Source organism: Anastrepha ludens, chromosome 2 (genome assembly GCF_028408465.1).
Source record: "Anastrepha ludens isolate Willacy chromosome 2, idAnaLude1.1, whole genome shotgun sequence".
Lineage (NCBI taxonomy): Eukaryota > Metazoa > Arthropoda > Insecta > Diptera > Tephritidae > Anastrepha > Anastrepha ludens.
The window spans coordinates 24,254,316-24,270,582 of record NC_071498.1 but is presented as its reverse complement, the minus strand read 5'-3'; the positions used below and the strand labels follow the sequence as shown (position 1 = coordinate 24,270,582).

General features: G+C 36.7%; 1 protein-coding gene across 5 annotated transcripts; it reads left to right on the top strand.

Moving 5' to 3' along the window:
* The first annotated feature begins 512 nt into the window (after positions 1-512).
* LOC128865396 (uncharacterized) lies at positions 513-10,533 on the top strand. 5 transcript variants are annotated; one of them, XM_054105772.1, is made up of 8 exons: positions 513-920; positions 4,473-4,906; positions 4,962-5,223; positions 5,974-6,276; positions 6,322-6,678; positions 6,749-7,008; positions 7,070-7,177; positions 9,315-10,533. In XM_054105772.1, the coding sequence occupies exons 1-8, from the start codon at positions 617-619 to the stop codon at positions 10,329-10,331; spliced, it is 3,045 nt and encodes a 1,014-aa protein (XP_053961747.1). In that variant the 5' UTR covers positions 513-616; the 3' UTR covers positions 10,332-10,533. The 5 variants fall into 5 exon arrangements, with proteins under 5 accessions (XP_053961747.1, XP_053961728.1, XP_053961736.1 ...); XM_054105753.1 differs by having other exon boundaries at positions 5,281-6,276; XM_054105761.1 differs by having other exon boundaries at positions 4,962-5,694.
* The last annotated feature ends 5,734 nt before the right edge of the window (positions 10,534-16,267 follow it).

Genomic DNA, 16,267 nt, shown 5'->3' with positions numbered 1-16,267 from the left:
ATTTTAAAGATACATTTCAGACTTAAAAATGCATTTAGGTGAAGGAGAAAGAAGTTGGAGGAAAAACATCCCTGGTCGTTCATGAATGATTTCTTCTTATCCAAACACAAATGCTAGCCATACAAAATTTAAATGAATAAAAACGCAAACCCTCTAATTAAGCTGTTTTGCTTATCGTTGACGCTGTCAAAATATTATGTTTATGAAGCTGGCTGTCGTTCCCTTGACAATCGGTTCCACGTAACCGGAACGACCCGCATTTATGTCCGGCCAAGGACTATCACTTCAGCAGCATTCCCAGTATATGTATGGGGATTGCTTATGCTGCTACAACAACAACAAAGGCATTTGCAAACAAAATTTTACTGCCGTTGCGTCATGAAGGGCTGTTGTCAATGAGTTTATTATCGATAATTCACAAGTAATTTCTCGTCACATAACGAAAAAACTCAGTATATCGATTACTTGAACTATTTAAAAAACATTGATAGTCAATTATCGATGTAATTTGAAAGTTTCTAACTTTTTCGCAAAAGCACCGTTAATTCTAGAATCGGTTGGCGTCTCTTGGAAATTTTGGTTTTATATAGAAACGTAAAGGCTTTAAAAAATCGGAATGCCGGCACGTTCATCCGAATCCAAGACTGGGGCTGATGGAGTAGTAGAGAAGTTGCGTGTTCGTCGACCTTGCTCTCGAATATCTAATCCGCGAACACGAAGCGAAAGTTGTAGGCGTATGCAACGCAGAAGCGGCATGATTGTGACTATGTCTGTAGAACAAAGTGGAGGAATAGCATTGAAAACGGCTGAAGGTATTGCGGCTTCACATACAAGACAAGTCTCAACTACCTCGACGTTATTCGGTCCTTTGGGCGTGTCGATTGGAGTTGTATGTGAGAGCACAACAGAAAATAAAGAAGGTTAGAACTTCCATAGTTATTGTTTTGCAAATTTTTTATTAATCATATAAAACGAACCTAAAAAATAAACAGGACCCATGGAAAAGTCTGAAAAGGGAATATTGGTGCTCCATAGGGATTTTAAGCCAATCGCAAAACCATCTAAATTATTTGTAACATTGCGTGTATAAAAGAAAAATTAGCTTTAGATTGGTTTTGGTATCGGCTAGACAGTCTTAATTTTTTGTTTAAAAAATTTGATCGCATCAACAAGACTGCGTATTGTATTTTTGAGAATTGTTAAAGGCGGAATGAAAACTAAAGCTGAATTTGAACGTTAACACGCTGAGTGCCATGTGAGTCCAGGTTGGTCTCACAGTGCGAAGGGACTTTCAGGCCTCGTGGTGACACTTGGTCTCACAGTATAATGTGTGAGATTTCGGTTTGTGCTGATGCAGCTGCTTCATAGAGGCTATTAGTAGTAGTGTATTCACGCCATACTAGAGCCATTGCATTGTTTATGCTGCTTGGCCTATGGGTATGAGACCAATGTGGCATCATATGGCCTATTCAAATATTCTATTGTATTATGTAAAAAAAAATCGTGGCCGGACGAACCCCATTTTTTTTGTTGTATGGTGGCACTCAACGTGTTAAATACCCAAGCACATTTTAGTAAAATTTTATTTGGACTGCCTGTTAATTGTTGGAATCAAACAAAGTAAGGGCCATGAGATGTATAGCTTGTAAAATCAGAGGACCGGATGTGACGAGGCTTAGTAAAAATTATGTCGAAAATTTATCAAAATTCTACTGGCGTGTTAATAGTAATTCGCAGCTTATTTGATGCAGATACGATTTTTTTTTGTAAAGTATTGACTAAAAACAGGATGCAGACATCTTATTTACTTAGCTTTATTTCTTTTCGCAACATAAAATATATTATAACAATATTTTCACTTATTTGTAATGCAAAAAAAAAAATATAACAATATTTTCACTTATTTGTAATGCAAAAAAAAGAAGAGAAAAAAAATTGCCACCGCAGAACGCAAGTTTAGTTATTGACTTTACTTCCGATAGTTCGTTCTTCCTTTGGGCGCCAACAACTGCGATCGCTACCGTCGACCAGAACCACAACCCCGTCAATGCGGTGTAGTCGTCGTAGACGCCTAACGGTAGGCCCAGATCGACAGGCTGGTTTCACCCATTAAGCGCCTATTTTGACGCTGGTCAAAAATCTGGGCAGGCGATGTGATGTCTTCTTGATGTCGTACAGCAGTACTGCGTAGCACCGACGTAATACCCAGGCTCATCAGAACGAACCAACCCCGCAGGAAATATTTCAATTTACTTTTTAACCATCACAGTAACCATAGTTAACTGTATATACAATTGTCGCTAAAAAATGGCTGTGCTTTCCATTTCTACCACGATATATTTGCTTATAATGTCTAAGTGCGTGGACCGAATTTAAAAATTATAACACGGAAATGCAGTCATTATATCAGCCATTTGATTTATATTACTTTTTATAAATTAAAATTAAGAATTAATAGCAATATTTAACGTTAAAAATTCTCCTTTTTTGCATAAGTTTGAAAAAATGCGCTATTACAGACGCTTATTTCACTTAAATACAAACACAGAAAAGTAACAAAATCACTTATAAACATTCTTTATTACATTAAGATTCGATTTAAAGCTATTTTTACTAAATAATACTCCAAATTATATTAAAATTCTATTATTACAAATGTTCTTCTAACCGTTTGTAATACCGTGCAGAATAAATTTGAGGACCGAACTGTCAAACGAACGATGAGAGAGAGAAGAACAAAGCGAAATAAGAAAAACCCAGTCAACCAAAAGGGAACAATTCTTTTATTATTATTTATAGGGGCGCTTTTTTGATTTCAAATATACATATATATTACAAAAACAAATACTGAAAATTTGGAATAAAAATCGGGCTATTTTTAGTCGAAATTTTTGCCTGCGGCGCTTTTTTAGTTTCAAATATACATATATATGTATTACAAAAACGAATCTTTTCACAAGTATTGAAAATTTGGAATAAAAATCGCGCAATTTTTAGTCCAAATTTTCTTCTGCGGCGCTTTTTTGATTTCAAATATACATATATTACAAAAACAAATATTTTTACAAATACTGAAATAAACCTGAAACCTAAATTAAATGCTTGCTGGGTTGACGACTGCTGCATACTCTTCTCTTCAACTGTATTTTAGTAGGGGAGGGGGCCCAGTTGTGACGCGGGTTTTGAAAAAAATTAAAATTTTTTCCTCAGTTCCGCAAATTGAAAAATGAAGAAGTTTAACATTTAACTATTAACCAAACGCAACTTTTCTCCAAAGAAAGTATGTTTATTTGAGTTACTCAAAAAATTTTGGAACAAATTTTTTCAGGATAACTTTTTTTAGGACAAAAAAAAAGTGGCCCAGTTGTGACGCACCTCAAGAAATTTACTGGAAATGAGAAAATATGAAAGGAATGTCACACCAATTGTTGTGATTTAATGATTTATTTATTTTGAAGGCTTTCAATGGCAAAAATAATGAAAAATACAAAAGAAACTGTCCTTCAATGGCCATAAATGACAACGATTTTTATTCATCATCGTCATCTAAATATTCCTAGTCGTCGTCCACGTCACTTTCGCAGTGTTTGCAAGTGAAATAACTTGCCTGCATGTTGGCGCACTTCAAATGAACTGGACGCTTGCATACGTTGCAATTGATCGAGTTGGCAGTTGGTTTTTTTTAAACAACAACAAAAATGTAGGAATTCGGCAGTTCTATATGATCGTAGTGCAAAAAAAAGGTGCGTCATAACTGGGCCACCCGCTGAGTCACAACCGGGTCACGATGCTATTTTGTATATGACAAGCAAGTTTTTTATAGACACCACATAATCACATAAATCCATATAGAATCACAAAATATACGGCAAATACAATATTTTGATGCATTACACTCGCCTTTTCACTGTTAATTTCACAAAATTTTGGTACTTTGAAAAAAATCAAAATAACTTTTTCGCACGATTTTCAACACGATGTTTGGTGCGTGTATACACAATGCGACTACTAACGTTGGTGTCTGCACAAAAACTGCTGAACGTCAAACGAACATGATTGGCAGGGCTCAAACTGTCATTTTCATACCGCATGTCAAAAATATTTAGCTGCGTCACAACTGGGCCTGCGTCACAACTGGGCCCCCTCCCCTACAAACTGCAAACGCGGTCGGAAAAAATCTAATTTTTAAACTTCTCCTGTGGGTTCTATGGGACACTAGGAGGTTGGGACTGTCACAGTTATAATGGTGTGACCTTGCTCTTCTAATGGGCGTGGTGGGTGGTGCCACGCCCCCTCCCCCTCCGCCCCCATTCAAATATATCGTGGTAGTAAAGGAAAGTTTTGCCAAAAAAATAAAAAAGTTTGATATTCAAGATTGCTCCCGACCTTGCTCTCGAAAACTATCCTATACACAAAAAAGTTCAGATGCCCAATTAAGTATCTAAAGTAGAGCATGTCAATTTATTTTGCAGTTGTTGTGGATATGAAAAATTGCTCGAAGGACAATACAAATCTAGCAATAGATTGGAATGTAACAGCGCCAGAGTACGAAAACCTTTTGAAGAACACACAAAATCGTCCCCCTTTGGAATTTCGAAAAAGTCTGAGTTTCCTAGCGGATCGGCAGTTTGAAATGCTGTCTCTGTTAAATGTTAAAAGCATCCAGCACTTGCTGGATATGCCACTAAGAAAAGTGCTTGAAATTAAATTGAGTAATCAGCAACTACAGCTACTTCTAGCAATGTTGGAAACGGAAGTGAATACCAGTCCAAAGTCTTTGAAATTATCTTCAGAAAAAATGGAATCTTTAAAATCGATTGCAGAGGAGTTGGACAAAATTGACTTAAACGACGATGATGACGAACAACCATTGGTTATTGACGAAACTATTTCCAATATTGAAGAGGTTGGTAATTGGTTGTTTATATTTAAAATAAATTTAAGTTCTTATTTTGTTATAGAATAAAACACTAATAACGAAAGATAACGAGCGAAGCGTGGATGCTATCGAGGAATGTTTTTCTAAAATTCGAAATGTCAAAATCCCTCAAACTCGAGCTGCCCTAAAGGACGTAAGATCAGAGTTAACTGAAATGATTGCCGAATTGAATGAGAAAGAGAATCGGCTATCCCGTCAATTACAACAAAATAATCAACTAGCCGATGCTGTCAACAATAAAGAATCTACCGGGCATGACAATGAAGATGTCGTCACAACTACAAGTAAGGCACAACCGAGTATATCACCTCATGGTACCGATGCTAAACAAAACGTTTTAGTTGAGGCTGGTAAACTTGAAAAGTCTGTTAATAAACCGACAAGAGGTCCGCGGACTGCTAAACGCCGACGTAAAGTAAATAAAAGCAGGAACTTAAAATCATCTACAACAACCACAACTAAAAACACTGACAACACTACTTGTGATATGATTTTTTGTTTAAATTCAACATCTCCTAAACAGCCTTTTAAAGAATCGTCTAAAATAACTAAACCACCTTCGACGATATCATCCGCATTGGATGTGATTTCTCCAAATACAAATTTTGACGTTGCAGCATCTCCAACTATCGTGAATGCGTTGCCCATGTTAGATTCGACAACACCTGAAACACCTTCAACATTTTCAGGAAGCTCAGGAATTTTTTTTATTGATCCAAGATCGATGGTCATTTTGCATGATAGTGCTGTGAAAGGTAATGGAACAATAGATAAACCTATTGTAAAATCTTGCAAAATGTGTCCAAAAAAGCCTGAATTTCATCTTACTGCTAGTAAAAGCGCAGTACTTGTAGATGTGTGCGCGTCCAACTTAATGGCAGGTGCACCCGAACAGCTTTGTGCAACACCAAATGTAACTGCGATTGGTGGTATGCCTCTAATTGAACCAGACTCGGACGACACAAACACCTTGTCAAAGGAATACATAGACTGTAAAGTTCAAAAGATTACTAAGCCTTTAAAATCGTTTTCAGCGGCACCCACACAACAAAACCTGCAACCGACAGTTTTGATCAAAAAGTTGTCTACTCCGCTACGAAAGAGGGAACATAATGTAGATGCAGATAGCACTACGACAAGTATTGAACTTTGTTCTTCTAAAGAGAAAAAATTGGAAACAAACGACAACGAAAATGTGTCATGTGCTCAATCAAGGGATGTGCATGTCTCTAAGAAAACCAAGATAGCGCAATATCCGAAGAAGACACGAAAACGTCTCGTTAAAGTTGTGGACTTGACTGACGATAGCGATAATCCAATAATCCAAGCGAAACCCAGTAAACTATTTCCAGTTACCGGTAATTCTAATTGTTAAATGTTAGATTATTTTTCAGATATATCAGATAATTCAGATGACCTAGCCGAGGTGTGTGTATCCGAGAGTTCGTTTATGATGGAAGGAATTGAGGTGCAAGCTTCAGACACCAATTTGGCTTCAGTTTCGCATGAAAGTGAGATGAATGATGCGAAGCATAACTCAAAGTCAGTTTCGCCGGCGTCACCGCTATTTGAATCGATTAAAAGTGACTTGGAAGAAAACGATATTATAAATGATCGTGAGCAAAAGGGCCCTTTAATTACTTGTGAGCTGGTCGATGACTTAGTTACCAATTCCAGTATTGAAGAATCCAGAAATCAGACGGTCAGCTCTTACTGCAGTATTACACCTAAAGATAAGGGTAAATAATTTCATGTAAAGCTATTCTGATATTAATCTTGATTCTATTTATTTCATGCTAACACCTACAGAAAAATGTGAAGACTCCATAATTCATTCACCAGCACAACGCCGTATTGAGTTTGACGCGAAATCATGCACTAAAACTGTAGATGATTATTCTGATAATGATAAAGATGATTCTCACAATGCGGCCTTAACTGTGAAAATCGCTAATACTCCTTTGTCGCCCATTTCAAGTGGTATTACTAGTCCCATTAATACCTTCACATTTAGAGAATATAAGCCCACCGCGGAAATAGATGGCTGTTGTGCAGAAATTATATATTTGGTGTGTAAAACCCCATTTTTAATATAAATTAAAATTATAATTAAAATTAATTTCTTCGCAGCTTAAAGAAATTGATATACCTAACATTCCGGTAAACAAACCCGATGATTTAGATTTGCTTCTGCGAACGAACTCTTCTGATCCTAGATTGTTTAAGTATTTAAAAAAGGTTTGTGCTTCATATATCATTATTTGATTTTTTTGCCCAGCCCCAATTCCTGTTAGATCACATTTGTTGAGAAATCAGAGTATCTTCTTACATAGTAATGATAAGGAAAAAGGAAAAGTGATGTCATCTAAAAACATGCAAGTGCTAAGGCTTCAGCTCCCACTTGCCCAAATACCCAGAGATAATATCACTAAAGTATTCAAATTCGAAAAGAAGTTCAGAATTGAACTGAACAATAAATTAAACTGGAGTAGACATGCATTTGAAAATAAACTCCAGGAGTGTATCCTGCGCTGGTACACAGATGGCTCGAATACCAAGGCGAGAACCCAGAGCTCTGTTCCGATAGACATTTTTCCAAATATCTTTCAAAAGGTGTAGTTAATTTACCTATGTGAAGAGATTAACTTAGGCAGAAATTTCCGGAGTGAGTGAATTACCATTCTGGGTGACTGTCACGCGGCATTCATGGCTCCATCGTCCTGTGAGATCAAATCGTCACTGGTCCTTGAGTGTATCGAGAAATTTAATGTACTAGAAATTTAATGTACTAGAAATGCGCAATTGGTTCCCGCTAATCCGGCGAGAGAGACTGCGGCCACGCCTTTAATAAGACCCGGGCCCTTCCTTGCTATGGGACAACACGCCATCGAGGAGAAGCTTAGGAGTGAAGAACTAAGGCTAAGGGAGGTTTGCTGGCACCAAACTATGGGGTTACGCCAGGCGAAATCCCTACTGGATGGGTATAACCAAAAAAAGGTTTAAAACACTGCTGACCCTCCATAAAGATACACTGAGAATGCTCACGGGCATGCGAAGTCATCTGCATATGATCGGGATTTGGTCAACGGACTCTTGTCGTTTCTGCGGCCATTCTCAAGAGACTCCAATGCGCCTTCTCTTGAAATGCAGTGCTATAGTGCGGAGGAGGTTGGGACATCTTGGCCAACTGCAGCCAGAAGAAAGGCACATATGCTCAACCCAACCCAGCTCCGTCCTGAGTTTAGTAAGGGAACTTGGTCTGGATGAGGTACTGTGCTGATTAGAGGGCACTGAAGACCATTAGGTCGAAGTGCAAACTTACTGAATCTAATCTCTATATAGTAATTGTAATGGTTGCACGGATTAGGCTACGGCCTTTATGCACTGTGACCAGATTGATTTAGTGCGCCCCTAAGTGCTTAATTTCAATTATTACTAAGTATTGCGAGAAATCGAACCAAACGAAGAATTTGTAAGTCTTTATCCTCTAGTAGGTACGACTCCAGTATTCTCTGTCTCCTGTGACGTAATGCTTCAAAATTGGTGATTAGATGTTTCATCCTCGTCATCACTGCAGAACCCGCATAAACTAGTGATAGACAGTCCAATTGTATTGAAATGTTTATTGCAAGCAAAGTGCACTGTAAGTGCTCCACAAAGTTATCTAAGGCTCCTTTTGTGTCGAGGGTTAAAACAGATTTTGGCCTTCATAAATTTTTTGAAGTCATTGACGCCGTTTGAGCCGCTGCACTATTCCCTGGCTTTTATTTGGATCCATTTTTTCGTTCCCTGTTTTTTGTTGTTGTTGTAGCAGCATAACGCTTTCTCTTTTAGTTTGTTTTTGTTAAATCTGAAAATGGGGTTAGTCCAATAAATGACTCTTTCGCCCCTTCTCTCACGTCGTGATACCCAAAGGCCAGAAAGCAACTGCTTTCTAAATCCGGTCTGTGCGAAGCAGTCACCTCTCGTTTTCGTCTAACTCACCTAACGGTAGACCCAGAAAGCGTTCTGTTTCTCATAGTCCCTGTTATACTTAGGCACGGCAGCCTTTATAGACTACATAGTTTTGAGATAGCTGCAATTTGATTGGTGTTTGGCAACCATACCAACGCCCCATATTTTAGTGTAGGTATATATATATTTGGGTGTAGATCCAGAAGGTCATTTTAGGGCTTAGGTTCCAGGATTAACCCAGGATTTTGTTGTCCAAAGGATTTTTTATTACTGAGTGGAGTCTCCCATTACCATAACCATCTTACATCCTCCAATGATTGAGCGAAAAGTTTTTTTTTATTTTTGTGTTAAATTTGCCCTATAATTAATTCTGTATGGTTCACGAATTAAACATTTGTATACGTACATTTATCCCCCATAGAATGCCAATGCAGTGCATGGTGCTTCGTCACTTTGTGTTTACAGTAAAGTCAGTCAGAGTGATCCTCGCCGCTCGAGTAGCATTTACAATTCGGATACATATTTAAGCCAACGTCCACAAGAACCTAGCCAGCAAACGCCCAATATGCTGCTCTATGGCTGCCTGCAACGTTCTCCATGGTATCAGTCGCTGATGTCTACAATGAAAATACAAATAAATCAAACCGTTTCGGTACTCGTACATGCTATCAATAGTTTTCAGAAAATGCGTCTAGAATATCCCAACGCTGTCTTTGATATTTTCAAACTTTATTGCGCTGGCGAGTTATTGGAAATTTTGGAAAATCTCGGACTCTTCGTAGACGTCAACGGGGTAATATCTGAAAAGAAAAATGTATCCAGCTTCGCGGGTCGCTCATACGGTTGTTCTTCGGTGGTGAATGCGACCTACAGTTTTATTCAGCCAGTGGAGCCGCCTTCAGTAACAGTTCAACATCAACAGATGCGTTCTTTCACAGCACCATCCGCAAACTTTTCTGCACCATCAGCTACCTTTCAACAACCATCACCATCACCATCACCATTCATTAGCTGCTACATTGATTCGCCACAAATGGCAATGGAGAAGCCAGTACAGCTGCCAAAACCTTCTTTGCCTCGACCATCACCTATTACATACTCTCGTCGGCCAACACTACCACAACAACCGCCATCGTCACCACCACCAAGACGTCACTGCGGACTAAAGGTGCCATATTCGTCTAGGCCACCTCGTCATTTATGGTCGCCGATAAAGCGTCAAGCGAGTTACTCGGACTCTGAAGAGGAGTGCTGGGATTCGGACGATGATACAACTTCATCCAGACCGTCAAAACTTCCACTTAGTCCTGACGGTTCTGATAGTTCTCACAATAGTTATGAAGTTCCTCATCGCAATTACTCAAAAACTGAAAAATTTGTCGAGGGTCGTTCGTCAAACTACGGAAAATCGCTCGAAAGCGCTAAGAAGCGTTACTAAAGCGCTAATAAAATTTATAAAATGACTTCTTAAAATCTGCAATGGAATTGCTTGTTTATTTGTTTAAAATAATTTATTTTATGTTTTTTACCTAAGAAAGGTATTAAATTATATATCGAATATGGGTTTTTTTATGTTCTGTTTTGTACTGAATACAGTTTAGTTGTTTTAAATACATTGAAATAAATCATATAAAATATCATATTTCGTGTTTACTGATGTTTCACACAGAACAATGGCGACACAAGATTGGATAGGCTGAAAATTTCTCGATCATCACCTAACACCGAACTTGTGGCCGCTTAACTCGCCAGACCTTAATCCACTAGATTATTACGTATGGGGTGCAGTTGAGCGTAAAACCAATAAGCGTCCTCATAAGACAATTTCTTATCTGAAGGCTGCAATTAATACCGTTATAGTCAATATGAATAAGGAGAATTTGATTCCGGCATGCAATCGCTTCCGGACCCGGATCGAGGAGGTAAGGTTATTGCAGTTAATGGAGCTTCTATTGATACATTTCATACATAGATATTTAATAAATTGCGTGAAAAATTCGTGAGTTTCCATTAAATTTTTTTTCAAGCTGATTAGTTTTACTCTCAAGTTCTCAAATACCGTACGCACCCTGTATTATTATTGTTATTAACAATTCAATAAAATTCTGTATCACCAAATTTCGGTGTAGTTTTATTGTTAGTTGAGATGTAACTGCTGGCCGAAATTTTGAAATCCACACAACTTTATATGCACTAATTTTCGATTAATGTAACCGTAAAGCGAGAGTCCATGGCAAAATCATAGTTTTACAAATGTATGTATGTATGTTTAACACCAATTTTTGTAAACAGCGAAGTAAAAATAGGTGAAAGCTGAGTTGGCAATAAAAGTACATATTTGCATGTATGTATGTATATATGTATGTGTGTACATTTGCATCTAGATCGCCTGTATGTGATCATGAATGCATACAAATATACCCTTATATATGTACATACATATGGGCATGCACGCTTACTGCAATTTATCAGCCTTCAGCAAAAAATGTATGAGAAATGGGGGAAGAAAACAGAACACAAAAGTGGGCAAATTTCGATTTTTCGGAATTAATTTAAAAATGTAAATTTATGAATTTAGAAAAACACTAAATTTTTGAAAAGTAGATACCGCTAATTAATACATAATTTTAATAGAGCTAAAAAAACTAAACAAATAAATAAAAAAAAGGAAAATAAAATCTGCAAACACAAATATAGAAAATTCTACCTTCAGGCACATTTCTGGTCTAGAGACGTGAAAATCGAAGGCGTTGAAAATTGAAGAAAAACAATCGGTATCAATTGAAAATCGTTTTTATTCATTAGATCAATTCTTTATTTACAATACAAAAAAAAAAAATAATACAAAAATTGCCTTCCCTGACGTAACAAATGTCACTGGCGTAACTGATTGGGTACGTCTGAAAAAAAATCGGTCGATTATTCATCAGGAGATATGTTGTTGTCGTTTTAACAGTAATAGAAGCCCCGACAGTGTAGGGTATATCGCCGGTCGTCTTCGTCTTGATTGTCTGTCTGTTCACTGTCCGATCCAGTAGTTGTCGGTCTGTTTTGTCCTGGATCTCGTTGGTATAGTTTAGAATGTGTCTCCTGACGCGCTTAGGAGACGGCTATGGCTCAAGCAGATGTCTGCAAGGATGAAACCTGCTGTAGCACCCCAGCAGGAACTTCTTGCTGAGCAGTTTATTGTGCTCCATTACAGGGAGCATTTGTGCCTCGTTGTGAAGGTGTTGAATAGGCACATCAGGAGGCTGTCGCTGTCCGAATGACAGTATTTTGGCAAGTCTGTAGCTTTATCCACTGCGTGTCACTAGTTCCAGGCGACCAGACAGGCGCAGCATAGTTTAGAACCGGCCGACCAATTGCCTTAAATGTCGATAGCAACAGTTCTTTGTCTTTGCCCCAAGTGCTGCCGGTCAGGAGATATGTCGCTATGGTGGGTAGCAAATTTACCAAAAAAAAAATATTTTTTCTAGATATTTTATCTGTTTATTGGAAAAACAAAAAAAAAGGACTTTTTTCACGTTCTCGCTCTTAAAAAAAATAGAAAAACTGATTATAAAATTATAATTCTGCACCCGCAAGAGCCACAAGTCTACTCAATAACATTAAAAATTCAAATCAATCGGTTCAATACTTTTTGAGAAATTACCAACACCAACTCGGAAAAAATAGTTTCGAGAAAAACACGGTTAGTGCTTATACCTGGGCGTCGTACTCCAAACCGGCCTCGGTTTAAAGAACTGTAACGTCTAAACTACAAAGAATAAAATATAAAACTAAAAATATAAAAATTTGCAAGTATAAACTATCATAACATACAAAAAAAATCGATTTTTTGACTATTTTCGAAAATTGATAATTTTTTTTTGGTTGCATTCATTTATTATTTGCAATCTATCTTAGAGACAATAATGTGCTGAAATAAATTTTTAACAGGAATTCTAGTCTTCAATAAAAAAAAAAAAAATTGGGAACAAATGAAAACCGTGCGCTTCCGAAAGTTTCCGTTTCATTACAAAGCTTGCCTTAAATGGCAAATATTTAAATAAATTTTGGGAGGGTGAGCAGACAACCACTACCGCCTCGTCGGCCGTGACCAAGTGCTTTTGCGCGCTACATACATTTATTAGGTTCTGGGTTCGATCAATACTGCGGTGAAAACAGTTTTCGTGCAGAAAACGCTTTAATCCAAGCAGGAAATGACACTTCTCCAAGTGATATTCTGCTATAAAAATTATCCTCTTTTCGTAGGCGTCATACGAATTTCGATCAAGTTTATTTGATTTCGGTTATATTCGTAGTACTCGAATTGTGATTGTACGGGGCCATGCACCTATTAATCAGGGTCGTTGTGGAAACCAATTCAGAAGTGGAATTTGTAAATCTGCAGATTCTGATCGGTTTCTTGTCTTTTCGAATATAAACGAAATCGATTGTCGTAATAGCTGAACTCATCATAACCAAAAAAATGTGTTCACACTGATGTTGTTGTTGTAGCAGCATAAACATTCCCCATAAAGACATGTATATATCGTTCATTTGCTTCAATGTCGTCATAACTCAAAAATTGTGATTTTACAGGAGACGCATTTTTCAGTTTTTAAATTGTTTTACATTATATATATAATATTAAAATTGTATATGAAAAGAAGATTATGGTTAAATTTGCTGAAATAGCATCTGGTTAAGACGTATATGTAAATTAAAGGTTGAAATGTATAATGGACTTTTTTCTGTAGCTTCAAAAGTACTCCGAGTTTTTCTTATGACGTTGTTGCTGCAAAAATAGGTTTTATGGTCTGACATAATTAAAATTGTGACGTTACTGCAAATAACAAAAAGTTTTATAGCTGAAAACCTATTGCAAATTCTGACTTCTGACTGTATTATATTTGCACCTTACTAAACATTATAAGAGAAAAAAATATGGATATTAAATAAAATTTATTGCATTCATTGCATATTTTATTATAACATAAAAATTAGCATATTACTTCAGGTACAAAAATAAAGAAACATAAATTCACGTTAAAAATAATATTCATTTTAAATAAAAAAATTATTTCAATAAGGATTACAATTGCTCGTAAAAAATCTATAATATATACTTAGGAATGTGATTTTTCTGTATCAATTCTAGCAGATCTTTTTTTTTGCGGTCCGCTATCTGAGGTTTTGTATAAAATGCTCTTGTCATTGTAATATCCTTCATGTTTTTCTTTTTAATGATATTATTTGCCACCTTAAATTCGTTTTCGTTATATGATGTTTTAAAGAAAATGGTGTTAGGTGAATCGCGCCGAACTTGCAGAACCACCACTGTGGAAATTTTTACCTGTGCCATATTTTGGAGTCCCATTTCAGTTGCTAAAGCCTTCATATCAAAGAAGTCTTCAAAGCACAATCCGTAACGTTAAATGGCTTTCCATTTTTTTTGGCACCACGAATTGCAGATATAAATGACTCTGGCGTGTACATTGGACCACCTTTCAGCTGTCGTTTCACTTGACGTTCAATTAAAGAGTGGGCGGAATCTCCCTCGTTTTGCGTGTGGCCTTTGATTAGGTACTTATGAGTTATGCTTTTTACGTTGAGATGAGATACAGCGTAGAGGTAGAGGGCCACCATGAACTTATTTTTTTGCTGGCCCACACAATTATCCGAATAAAATATGAAGTTTTCATCACTTGACACAGCTCTTTTATTTAAAAACCGAAGTACGCACGAACCCAACTCGTTAATACCTATATATGTATGTACCTATTGGATTCATCACAAACAAAACATTCACATTCGTTATTCTTCAGATCGTAGATTGTAGAATTGAATACATTTAGTTTTGATTTATAATAAAAAACTGAGACATCGCCATTTGGAATCTGCATGACGGTTTGTAAATCGTACACTACCAAATTAGCATAGCCTTCCTCCTTATCATACTTCTTTTCCTTTCTGGATAATTCTTTCTCTACGATATGCTGATTATAATATTCTTCTTGTTTTTTTTTCATCACCCTCAGCGATATCGTAGGCACAACATGTTTCACATAAGTCTTTTTTTGGCGTAAAGAACGAAATATTATAATCTTCTGTAAATGATCGATAAAACATTACATAGTTAACAAACGGAACGTTTTTATCTTTGCACTCCGCGACGTAGTCTCGGTGAATGTCTGCAATAGATTTGCTACCATCAATAAATGTTTACTGGTGTTTGCGCGAGTGTAATGACTTTCGATTTAAGGGATTTTATCGATAAAGCTTTTAACACCTTCCCTTACAATTTCATAAATTTTTCTTTGATTTCCATGTTTTCCTCGACAATCCTCCATCAGTAAAACATTTGCCACCTTATTTCGTTTCTCCTGCACAGTTCTTATTGGGCGATCATTAATATTCAAATTATTTTAAAAAAACAGTTTGCATACTCGAACTTTCTGCCCATTGAGATGGAAATAGAAGCCATTATTATTTTCCCTTTTCTTTCTCGTACCACCTTCACGCACATAACGATATTTAGACTGAATGAGCTCCATACTATTCTGAATAAATAGTCGCTGTTTTTCGTACATAGCCAAATCCCAGTATAATCTAAAAATTATCATCCGTTCCTCTTCTGTAAATTTTTCAAAACATTTTCGCTTACACTTCTCTGTACATGGAGGTTAAATTTTTCTCTCTTTTCGAACTTTGTGACACGTAGACCTCATTTTGTATTCTTTTCCACTATTTCTCAACTTTTTGCTTACATTTCTTACCCAATTACTCTCATTTCGTTTACTCTTTACTCCTTTTTTTAGTGGACTCGTTAAAATCATCGGAGTTTCGACACCGGTTGTGTTAGCCTCAGAACTGTCTGATGTTGAATTTGGTTCGCAGTGACTGTTACTCTTACTGACAATATCGGGTGGAATGTATTTGGTATCACGTACGGAATCGTCATCATCCTCAGAAAATGAGCTCGAGCTTAATGAGTCTGATTTCATTTCAACAAAATTCACTGTTGATGTATCTACTTTTTATCTGGCATTCTTTACCCTTTCCATCTTGTTTTTTTAAAGCCATTCCCACCATTTTGGCGGATCGAGAATTAGTTTCCATTATTTTTTGACCGAAAATTACAACAATACTGACATAAATGGAAATGATTCATAGCAAATAATTTATACTTAAAAAATATTTAGTGCAAGAATGTCATAACAGTGAATAGTTCTTTAATACACTATTGCTTCACTAATACATCTTATTTGTAATAGTGTTTCAAGACAAAATAGTACTGAAATAAAAATTATTATTTTCTGCAAAAACGTCATAACACTCAAAAACACTACAGGAATTCACTCAAATTTTTACATGCACAACGTCATATCT